Genomic DNA, 25,115 nt, shown 5'->3' with positions numbered 1-25,115 from the left:
ATGGCTGTGGCAATGCAAACAGGCTAATGTGGGATTAGTTTAACCAATTTACACACACACAGAATCACAGAATGGTTCGGGTTGGAAGGGACCTTAAAGACCATCTAGTTCTGACACCCCTGCCGTGGGCAGGGACACCTCCCATTAGACCAGGCTGCTCAAAGCCTCATCCAGCCCCGCCTTGAACGTTTCCAGGGACAAATTAGAATAAAAGGGTGTCTCACATGTCCAATTGCTATGGAGGTCCAAGGCAGCGGGGAGAAATAGCTGTGAAAAATGCTCTGAAATAGCTGTGAACAAGGCAAGGTTACACTGGTTTCAAAGAAGCCCCAATGAATATGAGGTTGGAGAACATTCCACCACACAAGTGGGAAGGTTATTTCCGAACACAGCACTATTGATCTTCAAATTCTGCTTTCTCCAATGACTTTATTCTACTTTCTCCAATGACTTTATAAAACTTTTTTTTTTTTGCTGATATTTTTTTTTGCCCAGCAGGATTAGCGTACGTATATTGTGGAAAGGTTTTAATAGAGAAGGAAACTGCACCACTCCGGGACACAGAGCATTTAACCTGGGAGCAAGCAGCACCCCTTGGCACAGCTTACACCTACCCACTGCAGGCGGGAAAGCTGGAAGCTCCCAGCGCCCAACATAATTGGGGACTTTTCCTGTCCCAATGCAGTCTTGCACTCAAATTAGTGAAATGTCATCATTTAATATTCCCAAGTAATTTCTGTATTTCCTTCTTTAAAAAAAAAAAAAAAAAAAAGGTGCTTCTTTCCATTCTGCTGCTCCTTTCTCAGGCCCTTGGGCCACTGCTCATGCTGGGATTGAAAAGGTGGCTGAGAGAAATGTTCCAGCAAGAAACACGACGAAGGAACAAAAAGGGCGGCTTTTATTCCCATTCTTTATAAATACTGGCAACTGAAAAAGAAGAGTACAAATCAAAATGTACCAATAGGAATATGTATTTGAGGAGACACAGGCACCACAGTGAGGAGATTTTGTTTTTATCTTTTCTCTTTAATACCTCTCATAGTTTATTGAAAGTAATAGAGCAATGTGAAGTTAACGAAGGGTTTATAAAGAAGGGACAGTTCTTTATAAAGAAGTCTTCAGAAGTGATTGACCATCTTACAAAACGATTAAAAAATGTAGGTACTTTAGCAAGTCCTAAACAGAAACACATATTTAAATTTAGGCCTGTGCTTAAAGCAGATTGCTTTGTTAGGGTCCAATGTCTGAATCAAAAATCAGAAAAAGAACTCAAGTGCATATATATATATATTTCGATTTGTATTCAGGTTAATTAATTTCAACTGCTTTCCAGTTGAAATTGTTATAGGTTAAAATGGTAAAGAAAAAGAAGAAATACTGCTTGCCCAAGCAGAGACAAAGGTTAAACATATTAAGTCCAGAATCTACAAATAAAAATATAGACTCCTTTCCAGAAGTTACAGCAAGTTCTTTAACACATTTAGAGGCAGGTGTCGGGAAGTCAGACTACATCAGTTACGGTCACTGTTAATTTCAAAGGACAAACGCATGGGATGTTACTTCCGCACACACTACTGCAATTGTATTATTTATTTAATTAGTATTAAAATATAAGCTAATTATAACAAATTCAGTTCCTTAGCATGTGTCTACACTTCAGCCCGCTGCCCAGTGTAAATACGAGCCAGCTTGCCTGCCAAGAACAGCCTGCCTGCTTCAGCCAAGAAGTGGGGCAAACAGGCTCTGCTGGTACAGATAGGCACTTTCCAGTCCCCAACCTGGCTTGTTTCTAACAGCTTTAGGTTTTACTATATGGCACTGTTGCCGGCAGTGTTGACATACCCTCATTTTAATAACTCTGCGGACAGCAAGAAGCCATCAGCAAAACACACCGCGGTTCTCAAAAACAGCTTCAGAGCTGCGAGCTGCCGGTGAATAGCAGTCTTTGTGAGAGCAGCATGATTTATAATCGGTATGCAGAGCCCCCGTGATTAATATTCATGTTACATATCCCAGAATAAATAGGAGATGCCAGTCTGATCCAAAACCCTCTCAAATTGATGGAAATCTTTCCATTGACTGCAATGGGCTCTGGGTCAAGCCCCAAGCGTCCAAGTGTGTTTATATCTTTTAAAAAAGAAGGAATTCACTTTCCACATGTTTCAGTCCCTCACATTTATTGTCAGCAAACCCCTGGCAGAAGAATGCCTTCCTCTGCAATGGGACTCTTGCTGAAGCCAGTAGGAGCTATATATACAGAGACTGAGGACATAATCTCAATGTAAAACCAATAACAAATTGGAAAGAAATTTGATTTTGAAACTACACAAGACAAAATTCAGTGAGAAAGCAAATCTTTCTTCATAAGAAGTACAAAATAACTCAGGTTTTGCATACCTGCAGGTTAAGAAGGAAATTTTCAGTGAGGCACATTGAACCTTCATAATATACATTAAAAAACACTCGTGTAAATCTAATACCATTATAACCACCTTCCTTAAACACTGTAATTATAGCCTCCAAGGGTAAGTACACGAATGGTACATTAAATATGGCCATTTAAATTATTTTATGCAAAGCAAAGACTTTTTTTTTACTTATTAAAAGAATTTAGTACTACTTATAGGTGTCCCTGTTAAATGCCGATTGACAATGAAGTTAAATAATAAAACCTCATTTATTAAAATCCTACTTTATAAATCTTCTGAAGTCCAAGTCCTCTCACAATAGTGTACAGTAATTGGATTAAAACTACCTTCAAATACTTTCCACCACATCTTTTACATGAAACATCTTGCAAAACCCACAATGTCTATATAATCATTTTACAGTGATTACAAAAAAACCCAAAAAAACCCCTATGGAATTAAATAATAGTGGATTGATATGTATTCTCCTCCCCAACCAATAAAATCCTAGCACCATACAAAATATAATGATTTAAAACTGAGTGCTGGCTCTCCTTCTCTCTCTTTCTTTCATTTGAACAACCAAACAAATTATTTTCCAAAGCACAACTGTTAATATGCAGACTGGTTTCCAGAGTAGTTTTTAATAACAATTTTTTTTTCCCTTGCATTTTGCTTGAAGAAGAAAAGTAGAAAGTAAAAAAAAAAAAAAAAAAAAAAAAGAAAAGAAAATAGAAAAAAGAAAAAGATACAGGAAATAAAGTCCGAAGGTCAATTAACAGTGAGTCCCCACGGAGGCAAAAGTGGACATTTCGCGACGGATGGTACTGAAAGGGGAGAGCTCCAGTTCTGTGGTGTACTCGTTGTCATTGTCATCACTCGTCACTGTTGAAGACTTCTGGATGCATTCATCACAGCAGCAACAGCAACACTCCATAAAGGCCCGGCTGAAAGGTTTGCAGAGACAGAAAAGGAGAACCGGGGTAACACAAGACTTAAAGAACAAAAGGAACTGACTAATGAGATGGAGGAGGTCCATAGTCTGCCGGGAGACCCCTGTGGACATATAGGCAGTCACAATGTTGCAAATATTTTCGGGAATGATGCAAAACCCATATAAAATGGTCAAAGCCACCACTGTGCAGTTCATCTGACTTTCCAGCTGAATCTGTCGCTTGTTCCCCCTTGTGCAGGCCTTTTCTGCCCTCCTGATTTTCCTTGCTGTTACCAGGGAGCAGGTAATAGTGAAAAGGGTGGGCAAACAAAAATAGCAGCCAAAGTACCACCAGAGTCTTGCCCCATCGTAAGTGAGAGCTAACACGTAGATGGTGTCAGGGAGGGCGGTGGATATCTTCACCACGCACCGCTCCCCCGGTGGGATGCCGCTATATTCGGGGTCCTCCTTGGCCAGCTGGCGCAGCACGACCTCCGGCAGGGCCAGCAGCAGCGCGCCCACCCAGATGACGGCCAGCTTGGCTGTCGTGGAGGTGCAGTTTTCGATCATCTCGTAGTACATCTGCACGTTGGTGGCGGCACGAAACCGGTCGATGCAGAGGGCGCAGAGCGTGAATGTGGTGACTCCGAGAGAGGCCACCTGGGGAGGAAAAGACGGGGATGCAAGTTAATAAAGGTGCTGCCTGGGGAAAAAAAAAAATTAAAAAAAAAAATAAAAGTGAAAAAAGGACAGCTACAAGGGTACAGTCCGTTATTCAGTGGAGAGTGGAAAAACTTCACCTCCTTCAAAAGTCCCCTGGTCCCCTGTTGATGGCAATCTTCTTAGAGGCAGAAGATGAAGGCCTGAACTCGCTCAGGCCAAAGAGGGAATTAATTTCTTATGCATTGGATGAAGGCTTTTACCATTGACCTGTTCCCTGGAAGAGGCTTATACTCTTTCATAGCTAAAGAGAGCTCAAATTGTACTCTGAAACGCCAGTCAGATCTAGCCCCTTGACTGACAAAGGCAAAGGAAGATCTAATTTAGGGGTATCAGTGTAGGAGACAATTAAGCATCATGGTGCTGAGCACCATCAAAGGAAACATCACAGACATAACTTGGCTTTCAGCGTTTGCTGAACTACCATCCAGCATACACCACAAGAAAGTGTGCCCTTCTGCTTTTCTGCCTACAAATATTTACTTTAGCTCGGCGTCATCCTTTCCTGGAGGCACATGCAAGCATCTGTGCAACACTGGGTGGAAAAAAATTGGGGAACTGACCAATATGCAAATCTAATACCCTACCTCCCCCCCATTTTTCTAAGGGGTGTTTTTCAGAAAGATCAGTTCCGCCACAGGAGTTGGAATTTAAGTCAAAAGGGAAGAGATGGGAGAGTCTTCCTTCAGCAGAGGTATCAACTTATGCTCACATCACGTGTTCACCAAGCATGCAGGGGACCATAACATAAAATCCTTCCATATCTACAAAAATTCGGAACCCTGCAGATTAAGCATCTACCAGATGAAGTAGGGTCTGACAACTGATTTTGTGTATTTAGGCTCTTAAGTGAAGTTTTGACTGGATGTAGGCACGCAAAATCTTCCTGTACTGTGAGTTCAAAGAGACAGTCTAAAATCTTTGGACTTTCAGAGCCTGTGCAAAAACTATCTTGACTATTATAGTTAGGCTTTAATAATCTCTCTTCAACATTGCTTTTAGAAAAAAAAAAAATCTAGGCTTAATTTCATAGAAAACATCTTGTAGGAGGGTGTACTGAAGGCTAGGAGAAATGGCAGAAGTTTTTTTGTTTAAATGATTTAAAGACAGAGCTCTCAATTATACACTGTAAGGAGCAAGTACAGAACAATGCATATGTTCTCTAGCTTTAATAACCATCATTCTATGCATGAATAGAAGTCTTGTACTGTCACAAAACATAATTTCCTATCATTTTATCCTGTTTATAATTAAATTTCCTAAAAACAAATTTGCAAGAAGACTATATACATTTTGGCCTAATCCTATTTCCAATAAATTCAACTTCAGTTCAAATTCAAAGCAGAACTCCCATTAGCTTAAATTGGAGAAAGATTAGGTGCCCTGTTGCATTCTAATTCATTTATTTTCTTGGCTTTGCATGCTTCTGTGATGCTGAAAATGTGTTGATGCAAAAGAAAGGAAACTGTTAAATAGAATTCCTAATAAATTTAAAGAATGATTACTTTTATCATGAATAAACCCCGTGTCTGTGCAATTAACTGGAAAATCCGGCGTAATAGTAGGCAGTTCACTAATTTTTGCTTACCCAAATTTGATGTGCAATGATATATTTAAATTTCACATCCGTACATTTTAAAAAACACTTCCTGATTTCCATAATTTTGAAATATTCCTGATTATGTATCTCTTGTAAAAAGTTCTGCGAAGATAGACAGTACAATTATGCACAATTATATAAATGTATCATTAATTTTGGCCTTCAATATTTAATGGCCGTATCAGATTGCTAAAATTGAATATCACTGAGAAATATTAGGCACTTGGGATTAGATCTGTCAGGCATTGGCTTAGTTGGGGAATTCTTTGAAGCAGCTTCCTAAAAGATGGGTAAGATGCAATCTCTTACTAATTAACTTGTAGGAATATTTAATGATGACAAAGCAGTACCATAAACATTTTTAATAGGCAAACTTATTGATTTAGGAAGTTAAACTGCCCGACAAGTTTCACAGAAAGCTTGGTAAATACAGCAAAAAAATAAAAACAATTAAAGAAAAATTACACTTACAGGGAAATCTTAATGAACAGTGATAAACTTAGCTAATGAAAGATAATTTTCATGTATCACTGCTGAGAGCCAGATTTATAAATTCAAGACTAGGGACTTTGTTTCCAAAACATTTAAATGTCTGTGCAGTCTTCAAATTCCTTGGAGTGACAGGAAAACCTTTAGCCAGAACATCCAACCTGAATAACAAAAGGATCAGGACTCAGCTCCCTACGATTACGGGAGACAGGGAAATAACTGAGACTCAGGAATGAATAGGGATTGGAATAAAAATTCAGCAGAACAGAAGAAAATCTGAGGTTTTGTATATTAACGTCTTCCCTCTCAGCTCTGACGTGAGCCTCTCCCCCTGCCCCCAATGCACAGGCTTTTATTGCTTTGGCATTTCATTGCAAACAGGCTGTTATACAGTGGCTAAGACATTAAAGCTCTGCAGCTGTTAAGGCTGGACTAATGAAAGAAGACATGTCTACCATGAACAAACATAACCTACGGGGTTCCTGTCACGTTAATTGACCAATAACTTGGAGGTTTAAGACAGTGAAATAGAGCAAGAGGAAAGAACTAAGAACAGTGGAAGACGGCTTTGAAAACTCTCCCCTGGATTCACTGATGAAACAAGCTAAACAAACCTAGCGTTCCTCTGGAACAGGCAATGGTTTCCTACTTTCTGCAGATTAACGGAGTTAGTAATGCCATGGAAAAGGCTCGCAAAAAAACCAAACAAACACTCCCAAGCAGATGAGCGGGGATTCACTCCAGCTGACTTGCTTAAAGGCAGTACAGCAATTTAAGGGGCTGATTACTTACCCCACGTTGCAGACTATGAGTCATAGCCAGCAAAGTCAATGGGTGCTGCTCACAACCCACGTGGGTGAGAACTGGGACACCTATTCTGCACATTCATACTATTTCAATTTAGGGGTGTTTCTTCATACCAGTCATACTAATCGGGTTGTTCAGCCCGGAGAAGAGAAGGCTCTGAGGAGATCTTATAGCAGCCTTCCAGTACCTAAAGGGGCCCTACAGGAAGGATGGGGAGGGACTCTTCATCAGAGAGTGTTGACTGTTATGATTGGACACTGGGTAATGGTCTCAAACTGAAAGAGGGTAGATTTAGATTGGATATCAGGATGAAATTCATTACAGTAAGGGTGGTGAGGCACTGGAACAGGTTTCCCAGGGAAGCTGTCAATGCCCCATCCCTGGAAGTGTTCGAGGCCAGGCTGGATGAGGCTTTGAGCAGCCTGGTCTAGTGGGAGGTGTCCCTGCCCGGGGCAGGGGGGTGGGAACTAGATGATCTTTAAGGTCCCTTCCAACCCAAACCATTCTGTGATTCTGTGTAATTAGGGTTAAGCTGAAAACATGGAAGAAGCCAGAGAAGTTTCCTTTTTAGCCTGTTACATAGCCCCGAAATAACTACAGAACAAAGATAATTCATTTGATGGGGAGTAGATAAAGGACAAATTAACAAATCCTAAAGTGGTGCAAAGCTGCATGGAGTTCAATGATGCTCTTCTTGTTGTAACAGCTGACTTTCTGCTATGCTGATGTGCTGTTGCAGTCTTAATTCCAACAACCTGGCAGGAAATGAGGCAAGGCAAGGGCAAGTCAGGCTCAGTAGTTTTTGATCATCACTTAGTCGTCTGATTTATTTCCATATGGTCCCTATGAAGAGTCTCCTTCAGTCTCTAGACATTCAGGATGACACCAGTTTACGTCTTTCTCTTGCTAGATGGTAACAGAAAAGTCCCCAAGTTTCTAAATGAATGACCACCGATCTGCTTTCAGGAGGTGGTGAAGTAACCCCTGCTTTGAGGAGGTGCCCACACCGCTTGGGCAGAGAACTGCTGTTGAAGGAATTACCAGCTACAGCATACACGCACTAGAGAAGACATTATTGTTACAACAGAGTCTCTTAACACTGTTGCTCCTTTAAAAGCATTGCCAGGGATGTTAGTGGGCACAGTCATGCTCCTTTGAGACACTGCATAAACCTTTTGTCATTAACTCACCAGCTGCTAGTCAACTGTGACAAAATTCGTTTGGGGAACTGAGGCCAGAGAACAACAGTAAACTCATGAAATGCTCAGCTTAATTGCACCAGTTCTTCTCTCTGTCCCTCCAACGTACCCATTCCCCTTTCACCAACTTTAACAATTACCAAAATGTTCCCAGGCCTTCCCTGGCCTGTCCTACTTCTTCTGGCTGTGGTCCCACAGCTCTTGGCCCTGGCCTGTAGGAGCAGAGCCTCGGGCTGGCCAGGGAAGCAGTGCAGATGTAGTGCTATCAGCAATATCAGTGGAAATAAAGACTCCAAATTCTCTCTCACTAACACCTGCTTGACTAGATAATGGTAATGAAAACAAAACCAGAAACAAGACCAGAAAAGGTCACTTGGGTAAAACGGTCAATGAAGATCAAAATTTGTGAGTGAATATAAAAAAGAGGTTGGGACACTCGATCCAGTAAGATGAAGACCAAGAATTGATATTGCTGCTATCTACAAATAAGTCTATCTTGAGATACAAAAGTTACTTAAGCCGAAGGACAGCGAATATAACAGAATGGGAACCAACCAGCCATGAGCAACTCAAGGCTGGAAACGAGACCGACCATTAATCATCTCAAGCATCGAGCATGCCTTCTGATGGAGAGCGGGGGGACACAGTGTAGATTGAGTTTATATGGAACAAGATAAAACAAAAAAGTTATGAGAAGTGGTTGCTTCTACCAGCTGAAGCTGGTTTTTCCAAGATAGAATATATTTTATGTTGATAACACAGTTTCTTAAACTACGTGGCACTCTTCCTTCCTTTGTTTCAAGGCAGGATGGGTATTCAATACATTTTCCTGTTGTAATAGGAAAGCTGAACTACAGAAAAGGTTGACGACCACTAGCCAAGCCATCTCTGAGCTCTCAGTGGCACTCTGTAGACTCTTTATATCCATTGCTGTTCTATCATATAAACAACTAATTTTTCCCCCCAAGCCATTATAGTCTATCATCTTATTATGGCTGTTCTATATCCACATCTAACTTCATAGCTTCAGAGTATGTTAATGCAACATGCCATGGTGGCTCTTGCAGACTTTCAGTTTTGCCTAAGATAAATTAACAAAGTTAGCATAACCTTCAATACCTTTTTTGTGCTACTCTACGCTTACAGTAGAGAGTCCAATAATAAGACTGGAATACCACAAAATAAAAGGTCATGCCATTGAAAACAATCATTTAATTAAGTTTATCTAGATTCTGGTTTCTGTTCTTTCAATTTAAAAAAAAAAAACAAAAACAAAGAAAACAAACAAACACGAAGAATGACAGTCATTACTATAAAATAATAAAAATATATAAATATAATATCTCTACACATATTTCTTACATGAAGTGCTATTAAACATTAATGGCTTTATGCTGTAAGATAGGTAAGGGTCACTCAGTCGAAACACTACTGCGGTGCAGCAGAAGTAATACAGTAGCTAAGGGGTACTGGGGGCCAGGGGCCCCTCTCACATTAGCAATTAGCGTAAGCATCCTGGATGAAAATCTACATCACCTTAATCATCTAAAAGACATGATGGCAATTCTGGAAACTACTATCATGGAGACGTCCCACACACGTGGAACAACGGGTACAATACGGCTGTTTCCTTTGTAGTACTATCAACATTCATATCTGGGAGACATAGAGCACATGTACTTTGCGTGTTTCTTCTCCTTCTGTATATCCTAAGAGTAATAGTGTTCAGAGTCAGAATCCACTTCCAAGAGCCGCTCTTGAATTCTGTTGGAAGGGAAACCCAAACAGACCGTCAGGGCACTGGAAATACTCATTAGTACACCACATGCTTATCCAGAGGGTTGGAAAAAATTACAAAACAGAAAGGGATTTAATTTTTGTTCATTTTCCTGTTTGCAATCTACCATGCTACCACATAAGTAAATTAAATTTACTTCTTTTTTTATTTTTTTAAAAGTAAAGAAATGAGTGTCATTCTCTGCTGAGGATCAAATTCTCATCACGCTACACAAGGGACTCCTGCACTAACTCTTAATATTAACAACGTGGAACTGCTGCTAAAAATCTGCCTCTTCTTCCTTTGCAGGAAAAATCCTGTCATACGGAGAAATGACATCCCAGTGCTCGGAGTCGAGTCAATGGTGCTGGGGTCGCAGATGCTGCCTTCTTCCTCTCCGCACATGTGTAACTTAAATATTACTGACCCAATTTTAAACCTAGCCTGACACAAATTCATTTCCATGCTGAAAGGCCACATGCAAAGTTAAGCCAAAAGCAAGTTTTTATGGACAGCTTATAAGCCCCTAAGGACAGGGCTTGCAGAGGAGGGAAAGACTGACAGAACAGCCAACAGGGCACCTACTATCATCATGCCGCTAATACCTAAAGGGCAGAGATATATTAACACTTCTGTTTTAAAGAATTATTTATTGCGTGATAAGTGCTGAAGATATTCTGCTCAGTAAAAGACACATGTAGCCGTTGCCCCAGAAAACTCTCAGTACGAAGCTTTGAAACCGCAAACCTCTCTGAGGAGCTTTGCCTACGACCCAGAGGACTTACGGGAGCTTCAGGAGCCCAGCTCCGACTATAGTCAAAGAAGAGACATAAAGAAGATGGCACACAACAAAAGACACCGAGAATACAGATAACACACAGCTTTTATAAACTCCCATGAAAAAAAATGTATTTGCTTCCCTGAAGTGAAACTTAAAATAAGGATCTTTTCTGACAGCTTTGGAACAGGCAGAGAACGGCCACTTTCTTTGTGCCTCTCGCTTGCATCTACCAAGTAAAAGAGAGAAAGGGGGAAAAGCCTCACCTCAAATTGCCCTGGAGGGTCAGCTCCAGGGAAAGAGAGCAATTTGTATTCCAGGCCAAATCAATCCTTATGCTTTCCACTAAGATTACTAATTGTGAGAGCTTTCCTGAGCTGGAAGTTGCCCGCCAGGCAGAGGAGTGATGCCACAAACAGATTGCCGAAAGCACCTGCAGAGACCGGGCATCAGATTTCAGAGGCTTTCACTGTCAGCCTGCCCCAGGGTCAAGCCAGTCTCCTATGCACGATCTGGTCCAGATGAGGACACCACAAACTTTGTCTTTCTCTTCTTAGTGGCGGGTATGAGAAAGGCGGAGGGCCTCACGGTAATCAGCACTGAGCGCAGGGCTCAGTACCGTCACCGGCCTCAGCAGCTTCTTGCTCTGTGCTGGACCACACGAGATGGTAAATCAGCCTCTGCAGACCCTTGTTCTAGATGCTTCCCCAGTTCTAAATCCTTACTCCACTACAAGAAGCTTTTCTCAGTCTGCTGGCATAGAAAGTGACGCCTACTTCCAACAACCCCCCTCAAACTCATCAAGCTTCTAGTGTAACCTCCAAGAGCAGAAGGCACGCAACTCAAGCGAGCTTCCTTTTAAAGCCCAAAAGATAGTTTCTAGTCCTAGTTGACACAACCCATTTGTCATCTTGAGCAAGCTGCTCCGAGCCTTAAACAACTTACTTAACCTCTTCACTACAGGCTTCCAGCATTAAAATAAAAAAAATAAAAATGCTGCTTCACAGGACCGTTGCATTTAACAGCTGTGAAATATCTAGAAGCACAGTAAAATTACTGATTTTGTCTACATCCACACTTGTTTCTATCAAGGCCTAGCATAAATCTGTAAGTAGGGGAACTAGAATTATGTTGTTTCATACTCCTTTTTTTTTTTTTCCCCTAGTCTTTTTGCTGAAAAGACTGGACACGCTTAAACAAAAAGAAAAGGGTTCCACATTCTCAGGGCTTGTGGAACAGGAATTAGCCAAAGCTACTACCTTTGTATTGTCATTTACCCTGTATCTCCTGATTCCGAGCAACACTCAGAAAAGTCTATGGAAGGCAACATAAACACATTGTACAGGTAAACGCTTCAGACATGCATGCCTAAAGCCACACTTCGGAACTATCTGCAGAAAAGTGGCAAAATTTTAAGAACTTATGTGTAGAGGATTAAAACTACGAAGGAGAAGCGCATCTCCACACACCCTTATAGGCAGAGTAGCTGCCCCGGTTGTTCTAATTCCCTTCTCAATTCCCTCTCAGTGCATTCAAAACTCCTCCTCCAGGACAGTGCCGTCATCAGGGTCAAGTGAAGTTCTTGGTGGAGATAATTCCATCCACTTCTATTAATCGTCTATCTTTCTAGCTTTGCTCCCTAGCAGTTATACTCTTATCACCTAAAGACCTCATGAGAAGAGGTCAGTCTCTTCCTCAGTCATGTGCACAAGCATAGCCAAGACATAGTTTTAAAAGGTAGTTAGAAGTGACCAAACTGTGATACAACATATGGCTGAAATGACTGCTTAATGTACTTGGTCACAGCAGATCTTCATTAGGTATGAGAAAACTGCCCTTTAAATTAAATACTGAGGAGACATTCCACTGCTCGAAGCTCAACATTTACCTATACAAACGTGCTTGAAGATATCATAAAACATTTCCCCAGACTGTGTGCATGTGTGTTATCACTGGCAACAGATGTTTTGTTGAAATTCTGCACAATACCCATTAAACAGCACAAATAAAAAACAATTGGCCACAAGAGGTTAAACTAAGAAAACTCAAGGTTCCTCACTGGGATCACTCGAAACCTTCAAACGCAATACAAAGCATGCTTGAGTTCTGTTAAAAGACTGTGATCCCCGCATCACTTGCTGTGGATAATCAGACATCCCCCTTTCCCTAGTTATGAAAGTACAAGCTGGTATGAGAGAGGGCTCAGTCCAATAAGGGTCTGTGGTGCTTGAAAGTGAGATATTTCTGGATCTACAACTCTGGGTGAGACACGTAACTCCCTAAACAGCACATAAGGAGAATTGGCATGCAAAAAAAAAAAAAAAAAAAAAAAAAAAAAAGAGATGCAGAACGTGGAAGAAAGACACACTTAAAAGAACAAAATGCTGGGCTAACTTACAGAAAACACAAACAACAGCTTAAAATTTGCCCATCTTCAGGAAAATGTTTCTATTTGTATTCCATGAAGGTCTGTCTGGAAACCTCTCCTGAACATAGCTGTCTACAGCTTTCCTCTCAAGGAGCTAAGAAGACTTCATCCCTCTCCCATTGTGTGAGAAGGGGATGAGCCTGCCCAGGTGAGTTACAAGGGAGACGACAGTGTTAATTCAGCCGTCAGATGAGCGCACGGCTGTGAACAGCCCTTGACAGAGCACAGAGCAGCAGCTGCTCACGGGGCAGATTTCATGACACGCTCCACGTCTGCATCGCTCCTGGTGGTGTCAGCGCCACTGTGTAACGCCTCTGAGGTTTGAACAACACTTGGAAAGTGGCAAAACTTTGCTCTAACTCCCTCCTCCATCTCAGCGGGGTCAAATCTTGACTTCCAGGACAGCATCCTCCTCGCCAAGCTCAACACAAGATGTGGAGAGGCACAATCCACTAACGGGGTTCAATATCCATCACTCATGGCTACAGTTTACAAAGGAGGGGGAAATCCAGCCTTTTACTTACTGCTCCCGGGGTGATGAATTTTACATATGAGTATTATATTTAATGACTACTGAGTGAAAAATATATAGTTCTGGGAGCAACACAGAACCCCAAGGCTATATCTTTTTAGGTCTGTACCTTAGATATAAATTAATTACATCTCCTTCAGGGACAAGGAGAATGTTGTACTTTTAGACCCCAGTAATAATTAAGCCTAAGACAGGCACAATGCTACTGGTCCATCGCGACTGGATTGGTGCCAGTTCTTGAATAAGACTTCAACTCTAGACATCTGCATAACTTTAAAGTGAAAAAGTAAGGTGTCATTAAAGCATAAAGTAAAGCAGCAGCTGAATGTTTTTCAGGATTACAGTTTTGAATTTTGGCAACTACATTTCAGATAAGCTACTTTCAGTTTGACAAACTCTTTAGTGCCCAAAGCTGCACAGCATGAGCAACTAATTTCGAAGAACAGCATGGCCATGCAATTCATTTCAGCTACTGATCTTTAATTAGATTCATTTCTATTTTGTATGTGGATGCACCAAAAAAAAAAAAAAAACAGGCTAGGAAGCGCAAAATGTCACTATAGGAAAGTCCTGAAAACACTTAAACTACACTAGCTACTTTAACTGAAATGGTTACACTTTAGCTGAACCAGTACTACTTACTTATTTTACTGGTTAACATAGTAGCCCCATAACCCAATTCAGATATTTTAAAAGCTCCTAGTACCATCAGTTTCTCAAGAAATACATATTTACTCCTTCATGTCTTCTTAAACGCAAATAGATTAAGTTGTACTCTGAGTTTTTCAAACGTAGTGGTATACTACTGGCCTGGAATTCATCTAAGCGTAGCACAGCTCCACCCTTTGTCCAATGCCACCAGTAATGAAGTATATCACACAGGAAAGAAGCAATGGCAATTTAGTGGCAATACACATCAAACATCTTTCTAAACACTTAAAAATATCGGTTGACAGTTAATTATGTATTACTGTATACTAATGTGCTGTTGAAAGTGATATTTTGTGTAATAATAAAAAGTTGGGTTTGGGTTTTGGGGGGGGGGCTGTTTTTTGGGTTTTGGAGTGGGTTTTTTTTTGTCCCCCTAATATCTCATTCTCAGAACAAGAGAATCAACAGTTATTTCCTCAGCTTTCAGTTACAGAATAATGTTGAACATCAGGTTTTGGGAACACAGTGGAGGCAGCCAGAATTACGGGCTACCACCCTAGCACCAAGCCTCAGTGTTCAGTTCCAGTAAATAAATAAAGTGGACAACCTGAACGCTGCCGGCAGGACTCCGGCCAGCTGGCTGAGAGCTTCTTTGACAGAGCCTCTGAACAACCGCCAAGAAGCTGCGATTTAAATGGAGCTGTGGCCATTTAAAATAAAATAAAATAAAATAAAAAGATAAGCCAAATAAATAAGTGTGAGATTTGAACGCTGAAGTATAAATTAAGAGCACATAAATCACATTGATGGTCCTTTTTTTAATAATCACCTTCTCACAGCCTATCCCCAGTCCCCCCCCCCTTCCACTTTCCTGAATCACTTCACTTTAGGAAAACAAAAACAAAAAAAACAAAAACAAAAAACAAACATAAACCAAAAGAAACTTGAAATGTAATTTGGAGAGGATTCATCGCCTTTCGGGATCACAAGGAGCAAGGAAAGTTTGGCAGAACTCGCACGAGTGGCAGGAAGAGCCGGCTGCGCTCGGTCAGAGGCTGCGGAACCCCCGATGCTGCTGGACCCGATGCGGCCACAACCTCCTCCTGTCACTGCGGGGCCGGGACGGGGCCCCGCTCCGCCCCAGGAGCCACCGGGAAACCCAGACCGCGCCGCAGCGGGATGTCCCCGGGCCGTCCCCGCCCGCAGCCAAGCGGAGAAAGGACGGGGAGGGCTGCTCGGGGGGCCGCGTCCTTTCGGGCGGCCGGGCGGCCCCGGGCCGGCGCATCCCCACCCACCGCCATTACCTCGATGTACGGGACGATTTTGCAGGAGAAGTCTTCGAGGAGCCACTTCTTGGTGAGCTCCTGGAAGATGACCAGCGGCAGGCAGAAGAAGACGATGAGGAAGTCCCAGAAGGCCAGGTTGGCCAGCAGGGAGTTGGAGATGCTCCGCATGTAGTAGTTGTGGCAGACGATGCACATCACTGCCATGTTGCCCATGATGCCGATGCCGAAGATCACCACGGAGAGGCACATGACGGCGTAGGCGCCGTACGACTCCTCGGTCAGCGGGTAGAAGGGGTTGCGGAGGCGGGCGCGGCGCCCGGTGGCGTTCCCGCGGCCCCCGGCGCTGCCCTCCGCGCCCCCCGAGCCGTTCAGGGGCAGCCAGCGGGGGCCGCCCGCCGCCCCCCTCCCCGCCGCCGCCGCGCCGGCTCCGCGCTCGCTGCTCCGCGCCCGCCGCCGCCCGGCCCCCGCCGCCCCGCGGGGCGCGCAGCCGCCGCCCGGCCCCGCCGCTCCGCCGGGCGCGGCGTGGGCTCCGCGGAGGAGGGCTCCGCGGCCGGGGGAAGCCGGGACGAAGGGCGTCGGGGCTGGCGGCGAGCGGGCGCGCTGCGGGGGCGCCGGTAGCCCGTTGGCCGCGGCGGGGGCCGGGGCGCAGGCAGCCCAGGCGCCCAGCACCTGGCAGAGCAGGGCGAGGGGAGCGCGGAGGGGCCGCATGGCCGGGAGGCGGCGGGGCCGGCCCGCTCCCCTTCAGAGGCGGCGGCCGCCCCGCTCGGCGGGGCTGGGAGCGGGAGACATGCCCGCCCGGCTCCCGGGGACGGCCCGCCTGGCCGGGGCGGGGGCAGCCGCCACGCCGCTGCCGCCGGAGCGCGGCTCCCGCTGCCGCCGCCGGGATCCGCCGCGGGAAGCGGCCGGCGCTGGGGAGGGGGCGGCGGGGAGGCTCTTCTCGCCGCCTCCCGGGGCAGACCCGCAAAGTTGTGTCGCCGTCTCCGACGCGCCGAGTTAATGTAGCAAGTGCAGCGCCGGGAGGACCCCCCTCCGGCGCTCCGCCCTTTCCCGGGACCGCTGCCTCCTCGCCAGCAGCAGCACCGGCCCCGTGCTGCCTATTGACATCCTCCTGCCGCTGCGGGCAGTGGGTGGCTTTATGGGCGAGGAGAGGTCCCTTGTGGAAAAACACCTCCCCTCTCCGGATAATCGCGGGCACTAATTCCTCCTCTCCAGCAACCTCGGAGAAAACAGGTTGCTGCGCGCAGCTTAAGGTGTTTAAGAGCTTTGCAAAACTCTTGCCTGGGATTAATCACCGCGCCGCCTTTTAAGCGCTCTCATCGCGGCGGAGAGCGGCGAGAGCGAACCGGAAAAGTTGCTGCCGGCGCCGGGCGGGCGCAGCCCCGGCACCGACACCCTGGGGGCTTCTCCTGCCCCCCCCGAGCCCTGCGGGGGAAGCGGGGCGGCAGCCGCGGCCGCCCGGGGCTGGTCTGCGGCGGGCTCGGCTCCCGGCTCCCCGCGGCTCCGGTCCGGCTCAGCCCGGTGCGGTGCGGCTCGGTCGCGGCTGCCGGGGGCGCGGCGGGGAGGCGGGCGAGGAGCGCGGCGGCCCCGCAGTGCGCAAGCGCCGCCCGGCGGCGCGGCGTCCATCCACCGCCCACCCGCCGGGGGAACCGGGCGGCAGGGAGATGGGGAGCGGCGGGGACCCGGTCAGCCCTCCCCGCCCGCGGCCTCTGCCTGCGGGGATGCGCCGGGAGAAGCCGCTTCCCCGCCGCCGGCGCCCCGGCAGCCCCGGGCCCGCCGCCCCCCGGGCGTCTCTGCAGCCTGGCGGGTCTCCCCACGCCGCTGCCCGCGCCCCGGTCTGGGGGTCCGGCTGCCCGCCTCGGCTCGCAGGTGGCAGCTGGGCCCCGGGGAGCGACAGGAGAATGAAGCGCCCAGCGCCGGTACGGGGAGTCTCGCACCCCGGCAGGAATCCCGGGCGGTGGGATGCGGGAAGCTGCCGGCGTCTGGGTGGGAGAGGAAGAGAGGTTTTACCGGCCCGAGGGGGCACCTTGCTGCGGGGGGGAGAGGGCACAGCTGGGGGGAGAAAGGGGTGTTCCCGTATGAGGGCGCAAAATGGAGCAGAAGAGTGCCCTTGAAGGAGACGGTGTTCAAAGCATCACCCTCGCAGCTGAGCAGCATCAGAAGCGTCTCCAGATATTTTCAGTGTCTGGAGAGCAAGGTCGACGTTTCTTTCCTGTTTTGAACATCTGTGTGTGGTTTTCTTTCTTGCCTTTGCACAGTCAGATAAACTTCACAGCTCTTTCCCCTTGTTTCTCTGGTTTTTATTTAGTTCAGGTGTCAGCTTACCAAAGTTGGATATAATAAATATTTCACTGTAAGTTTCGTTGTTTCCATTTTTAAGAGATTTAGTGTAGCTTATTCCCAACAGTTTTAAAAGTTTTAAACTTTTAAAGCAGTTTGAGAAGCATTCCCCCCCACCCCCAACTTAACCCATTTGAAGTAAAAATCAGAAATTTAGTCAAAGCTACCAGAGCTCTGCATTTCAGGGACTGAAATCAGGATTGTGGATCTAATAGTTCTGTAAATTCTTTTCTTGTGAGCCAGTTGTATGTAGTATGTAGGATGTGCTTGTACATTGAGGCCCTGTCTTTTTTTTTTTTTTGTATCAATGATCAACAAAGAAAATGACATAAATCTACAGTAATAGAAAATACACATCACATCCATGCAAAAAAACCCCAATCTATCAAATGCAATAACAGAGACAAGACTGCTGCCACTTTTTCTCAATGGGGTTGAATCAAGTTGTAGTGTCAAAAGGATCCTTTTGTACAGATTGTTAATTATTGTTTATTTGTGAAAACACAGTTGCACAAATTCACTATCTGGCAGAGAGGTAAGCTTTAACTCACCAGGCTGACCTTGCCATCAACAGAGAGAGAAAAGTGCCTTCCTGAGGTCATTTATCTGATATTAATGTCCAACGTGTGTGGTATAAATTGCTGTCTGGAGGTGCCGCTCGCACTCCGTCTACCCTGGAAGGGATGAAAAATGTGACCTTTCAATGGCGAAAATCAGTGAGTCCTTTCCCGTTCCCATCCAGGTGTAGTGCCATTCCCCTGGCCATGATGGTTACCCGGAAAACACACAAACAGGACAAATGGAAAGCTTTTCCTTTTCCTGAAACCATTCTCTCCCACATGTGGGTGAGGTGTGATTGTGGGAAGGTTAAGGTGTTTCTAAGCTTACGAGAATGATTGTAATAAGTTAGGCACTGCTGTGTTGAGTGTCCCTTAGTATAAGTCAAGCCGTTTTATTCTTCTTCTTTCTTAGCAATATAAGTGTCATCTCGTGGAGTTAAATGATCTAGCTAATTTTAAGCTTTCCTAATAAATAGTAAGTTTTGTCTAAGAAAAAGGCATCTATGAATGGAGAAAAAAAAGCAACAATACCTACCAGGAAGAGAATGGTAAATACCTTCCCCCCCCCCCATATTTTTCTCCCATTTGTTTCTTCTGAGCTCAGCTGGTGTATAAAAGGAGTTAATGATGATAATGAGCTTACATTTACTGCGCCTTTCTTCATGAAGAGTCCCAAAGGGCATTACAAACAGATATGATAAATTCACTGCTTGTTCTTAAAGGATACTGAGGAATATTGCTTCTGGCTTTTATATGGAAGGAGCAGACAGCAGTTAGCAGACATACTGCCCTTCTGCATACTTCTGCAAGAAATATGGATCAGGAAGAAGAAGGTTAAGCAGTGTTCAGTTTACGTCACTGATCCTTTAATGGTGAGAGAAGAACTGAATCGTGCACAGGTTTTCCAGTCTCAGCATTCCGCCTGCTTTGCAATAGGGAAAAGTGATTTCTAAACACAAAAAACTCTCATAAATTATTATCCTTTGCTTATATTTTGTCACATTTCTCTTCATTAAGTATTTGGTCTGTTACGAAGAGCGGCACATGCAAAAAACCTGGATTTTGTAGCTTGTGGCCATATAACCACCGTGCCTGGAACGGCAGAGCTGGTTGTATTTATGTAGAGGTGATGGAAGTCTTCTTCTGGGCTTTTGTCTTGCTAAAACATTTACATCAAAGGGAAACAGAGGAATGATATTTCCTAGAGCTTTCTTATCTCATTGAGATGTGGTTTTGTGTAGAGTTAGGTGTAACTGCACCCCACCATAATTTCCTAATTCTGCCAGTCTAAAAAGGCCCTATTTTGCTGTCTTTAAAAACAATTAATTTGCCATTACGATAGTCCCCTGTTTAGTATTGCTGCCCTGTCAGGTGCTGAAAGTTACCGTCTGAAGGTTGCGTTTTCCCGGTTTCTTTGGTCTCAAATATTTAATTGAAATTTTGCTGCAGTCCATATAATTTTTGAGTTGTTTTTTTTTTTTTTGGGGGGGTGGGTGGAGGGGGTGTGTTGTTGGGTTCTGTTTAAGGGGGCAGTCCATATGTCTTGTGTCTTTGAAATAATGTTGGTACTTCTTATGATAAGATCTTCCTTTAGGATAAAGCTCCCAGTCTGTCATATTCTGATACAGCCTCCAGTGCAGTCAGGCTTTCACAACTCATAGTGCGCTTCTCTTCTAAAGGAGTCGTACATGTTTTGACAGTCTTTCTACCAATTCATGCATCAGCCTAGAAATAGTCTCACAAACCACAAACAGACATTTATAACACATTAAAAAAAAAAAAGAATTTTTCTCTGTTAGATGAGGGAACTAAAATTCGGAGATGTTTTTGCTGCCAAAAGCTATAAAAGGAAAACCAATAAACATATTCCTACATGAAAAAATATAAAACGATGGAATTTGGAAGGTTTCCAAATACATTCATTCTTTTTTTTTGTTGGTCTTCTACGACATTTCAACTATGATAAAGAAATAAATAGGCTTTAAATGCCTGCAGTGTTGGTTTTTTGACATGTCCAATGTTCATTATGTGGGTAAGTGATGCTCTTAGCCTGACCACGTTACTGTGTTGTAGCAAGAAGGCCTTACTGCTGTCCTTTTCAGCTCTCCTCAGGGATCATATTCAACAGGTCATCAATGAAGAAGAAAAGGAGTAAATTTCCCAAAATAACTTATATTCTGTTGGGTTTTTAAACTACGGTGTTCGCGGCTACCTTACACTCCACTCTCCTTCCTTGTTTAGGCAAATGTAATAGGACAAGATTTTTCCTATAGAAAAAAGACTGATTTGTTTATGCTGTCTTTTTACATCTCACTGGGTTTTGATGTGTATTTTCTTGCCATAAAAATCTGAGTTCAGAGAGAACATAAACATTTCTGTGATGCGGTATCATTGGAATTTTTATTTCAGACAGATCAAAATCCCCTAATCAATAGAAGGACTTTTGTTGTTGCTTATGTGGTTGGGTCGGGCTCTGTAATAATAAATAAATGTTGAAAAGTTTGAAATTGAAATTCAAAAAGGAATTCAAATTTTAATGATAATATTGGGAATTTCCTGTAATTGATATTCTGATTCTGCATTTATTGATGTCCATTAGGAAAGCTTTTGATGGCTCCTGAGTATAGGTTGCTATTCCTGTCTAGTTTCCCATTTTAAATTATAATACTTTTCCTTTTAACCTTTCTTTTTTGCTGAAGTTTGAGTTCCGTTTTAAAGGGCAAGCATCAGTGCTCCCACCACATAGTCCAAATAGACTTGTTGTGTAAGTTGTCCTTGTTTTGAAAGGTAAGTACCAGCAAACCTCTATTACTATTAGTAATAAAGAAACAAGTGATCTATCTTACATGGAAAACTAAAATGTGGTTGATACTTGCATTACTGCTTTTCTGTCCTATTTTATCCAAAAAGCAGAAAATATGTAGAATATCCAACAACATTGATCATTGGAGAGAGATGTCATCAATACTTTTTTAAGGTGAATTACTTGGGTAGTAAGCTCTATTTATACAATGTGGAGCTCTGGGAAAGAGTGTCTATTATTAGTGAGTATCCTTGATAGACCATGGATTAAGACAATGAGGGTGAAGCCACGTGTGTCATGTCCCTCCACGTCAAATCGTTCTATTTCAGACTCTCATGTCAGCATCATCCCTTTTACCTGTGATCATCTTCACAAGTTTCTGTGCAGAAAGTGCTCAAACAGATAAGAGGTCTCAATGATCTACAGTACTAGAGGTGAGATGCAAAGACTGTTTGTTTTTAATTGGCCTGGCTATGAAATTCAGATAAAAGCTTTCCTTTTTAAAAGTTTATCCAAGATTTTCATTCTGTAATCAGTAAGAAATCTAGAAGGGCGATAAGAGTCTTATGGACACAGGTTAAACCTTTACACAATTTTAAAAAGGTAGCTGGTTTCAGCTTTCAACCGAACAGTGATTTTTCTAAAGTGTCCACCACGGTGAAATTCTTTTGATCACTGCATTTCAGAGATTTCTTAGATAATTGTTTGTTTGGTTGGTTTTTTTGGTGTTTTTTTTTTGGTTTTGTTGGGTTTTGGTTTTTGCTATCTATATGAAATATTTTTTCCTATATTTACCAGAGGCCTTTTGCTTGCCCCATGCAGAAAAATGGCCATGGGCCTTCTCCCTTTCTTGATCTCCAAGACTCCCTATGTCAGCTCATGTGGTTTGGAACTATAAACTCTAAAAAGCTCAAAATAGTATTCAGAGCTTCAAGTCACTCTGCCCTTGCGATGCAGATAATCACCAGGAACATTGCTCCAGTTAGTCATTTCTTGCCCTGGTTTGTTATTTAATGCAAAACTGAAGTTCAAGGGAAATTAAGACCTGAACTGTGGTGACTTCTAAGTTGTGGTCCATGAACTAAGGAAGATCTGGGAGGCCATAGCAAAGGTTTCACAGCTGGTGTGGAGAACGTGATGGATGAATGAAAGCTCCACCATTTCCAGTTGAAGCTGTACTGAGAAATTCCAAAGAGTTGGCAGTAGTTCATAGATCCAAAAGGTTTCGGAAGCACTGCTGTCCTTGGGATGGCCCGGGTTGCCCAGCATAGCAGCACCTCCTCCAACCTCGCCTGCAGTCCAGCCTGGACTGGGAGATAACATAAATCTCAGAGTGGCAGAGGCAGTCAAATGACATCTCAGTTGTTGGTTTTAAATAACCAGTGCAGCTATAAAAAGAAATTAAGAAAATGAAGGGAAGGGGAGCTGAGAAAGACTCTGAAGGACAAAGAGGGAGAGAAGTCAAGGTGTTTGACAGAAAAAAAAAAGTCACGAGTGAGGAAGAAGGTATCCTCTTGAGAGAACATGAGTAAAAGAACAGCTTAAGGAATAAAATGGAGGAGGAGACCCTACGGCGTAGAGGCTGCCTCATCCCTTGAAAGCACGGAGCAGACAACTTCAGATTATTTGTCCCTAGCCCCTGTTGTTACCTCCCAGTGTCATGGTTGCCGTCTCTCCGTCTCTCGCTCCTGTGTGCATCTCAAAATTTTTCTCTAGTTCGGAATGCTAAAGTGTATTTCACAGAATCATGGAATCATTTAATTTTAAACACTTAAAACCCCACGTTTCCTCTATACACAGAGGACTTTCTCCCTTCTTGTGCCACATTAAACTACTAAATATGCAGACAAAACATACATTAGCTTTTGTGTCTGACGAAGTGCACTCCAAACCCTCACACGTGGTGCTGCCCTTCGTTCCTGAGGGTAAGTGAAGGCCATTGCTTTGCCTATACAAGATAATTGTTTTTCTGCTGTGGACCGTCCCTTCTCCAATGCAGTAGCTTGCTGCTGTCTTCTTGGTTTTAAAGTTGGACCTTAGTTTGTTCTTTTCTGCCACTTTAAAGTTACTCCAACTGTAATTTCACCTGCAGAGCTCATTTACATGCTGTTTTCCTTTTCTTCCAGCTTATTAATGAAGTTATTAAAACGAGAAACGACTTTATACCTTGCAGGAGACCCACCACATCCTTCCCCACAACTTAGTGCAATCCTCTGCCATTTCTCATCAGCCAGTGTTTGTGATCCTTCAACCTGTTTTCAATTTACATGGCAGCGCTCACGTCCAAAGCAATTTGAATTCATTTTGGGAAATTTAGTGAGACACTGTATTAAATCCTTTATTAAAATCATGCTGTGTATCTTTCATCCAGGATTTCTGCAGCTCTATCAAAAAAGCAATCACGTTTCCTTGGCACGACATGTTCCTTATGAACCCGTGCTGCTTATTGCTTACCGTTCCATTATCCTTTGAATGTTTAGAGGAGTGTTTTGGGGTTGGAGTTTTTTCCGTTTATTTTCTTTTTCCCCTCAGCAATTGTTCAGTTCTTTCGCATTACAGAATATGCTTGAAATTAGACTCCTTGTTTAAGAAACCACTCATCTTCCCTTTACTGATGTTTGAGGCTATACTTGCTATGCTATATGACTTCTCAGAAATAAATTTTGAGGGCTTAGTGTTTTCAGTGTGCACTCAGGGATGCCTTTAACCTGGACTAATTGGCTGGATACAAGTGTTTTTCTTACCTGTGTGCTATCAATAGCAGTTTTTTATTTCATGTTTTCTGTCAAACCCGCTTTCAATAAGAACAAATAACAAATACATGTATCTGGGAATCATGAGTTTTGCCCACCTCTCTTCTACCAAAGCAGCCCTACTTTTGGGCTATGTTTGCATTTATTTTTTTAATAATATCTTCTAACAATCCCCTTTGGTATCATTAACTTGTTCTTGGCTTTACCCTGAAAGCCATTGAGCACTTTGACCGTGGTCTAATGAAATTGTAAGAATATATTTATTTTTCATCACTGAAATCGTCATGCAGCTTTTTTGGGGGGAATATTCGTACATACAGGTTAAGCACAAGGTTTAATGCTTTGCTGTTGCTCATGCAGGTCTCCTTCTACAGTTCATCTTTTCCCTGGATGCTAGCCCACTCTGTATATTTTGTTTGCTTTCTTCTTCATAAGTAAATACATCACCCTGGGGAGAAGAGTTATTTAAAACTGTATGATATATTTCATACACATTCTCCCTTTCATGTCATCTTTGTTCTCAGTAAAGCACAGACCCAGAGCGTGTTAAAGTTGGTAAGAATATTCCAATTCACTGCAATGAATTTGGATCGCACTCTTAGTTGTCAAATTGCATATTTTGTTTTTATTTGGGCTCCTCTTATCTATTGTTTTGTTGTGTCTTGTTTTTTCCTTCTCTTTTATTTTTTTCCTCTCTCCCACTTCAATATCCCATGATAAATTGATAGTTTCTGAAGGTTAACAATGAATAGGGAGATCTACTAACTGCATCTCAGCAGATGGAGGTTATATTTTGTATTTTTTCATGTTAAGCCCTTGTAAGGGATGTATCTGTTACCTCTTTTAGATGTAGCTTGATCTTCTGCATTAGCATAATTTTCCATACTTGTTTTAAAGACTGAAATTCTTGCCTTCTATAACACAGTTCCAATTTGCCAGCATCTCTTAATGAGGACATGGTATAAAGTCATTGGTAATGTCAGCAGGTCATTGAGGAGAAGAGGCCGTCAGGGATGCCAGCTCTTCTGTCGCTGGTCTTATGAATCATAGACG

At 43.5% G+C, this 25,115-nt stretch overlaps 1 protein-coding gene across 1 annotated transcript; it reads right to left on the bottom strand.

The window, feature by feature from the left end:
* Positions 1-225: 225 nt before the first annotated feature.
* GPR37 (G protein-coupled receptor 37) lies at positions 226-17,063 on the bottom strand. The gene is made up of 2 exons (XM_074593598.1): positions 15,628-17,063; positions 226-4,002 (listed from the first exon to the last, which is right to left on the bottom strand). Exons 1-2 carry the CDS (start codon positions 16,315-16,317, stop codon positions 3,184-3,186), a joined length of 1,509 nt encoding a protein of 502 aa, XP_074449699.1. The 5' UTR covers positions 16,318-17,063; the 3' UTR covers positions 226-3,183.
* Positions 17,064-25,115: the final 8,052 nt, after the last annotated feature.

The sequence above is a fragment of the Larus michahellis genome, chromosome 1 (genome assembly GCF_964199755.1).
Source record: "Larus michahellis chromosome 1, bLarMic1.1, whole genome shotgun sequence".
NCBI classification, from domain to species: domain Eukaryota; kingdom Metazoa; phylum Chordata; class Aves; order Charadriiformes; family Laridae; genus Larus; species Larus michahellis.
Note: the sequence above shows the minus strand (reverse complement) of the source record. Positions and strands in the feature narration are given on the sequence as shown.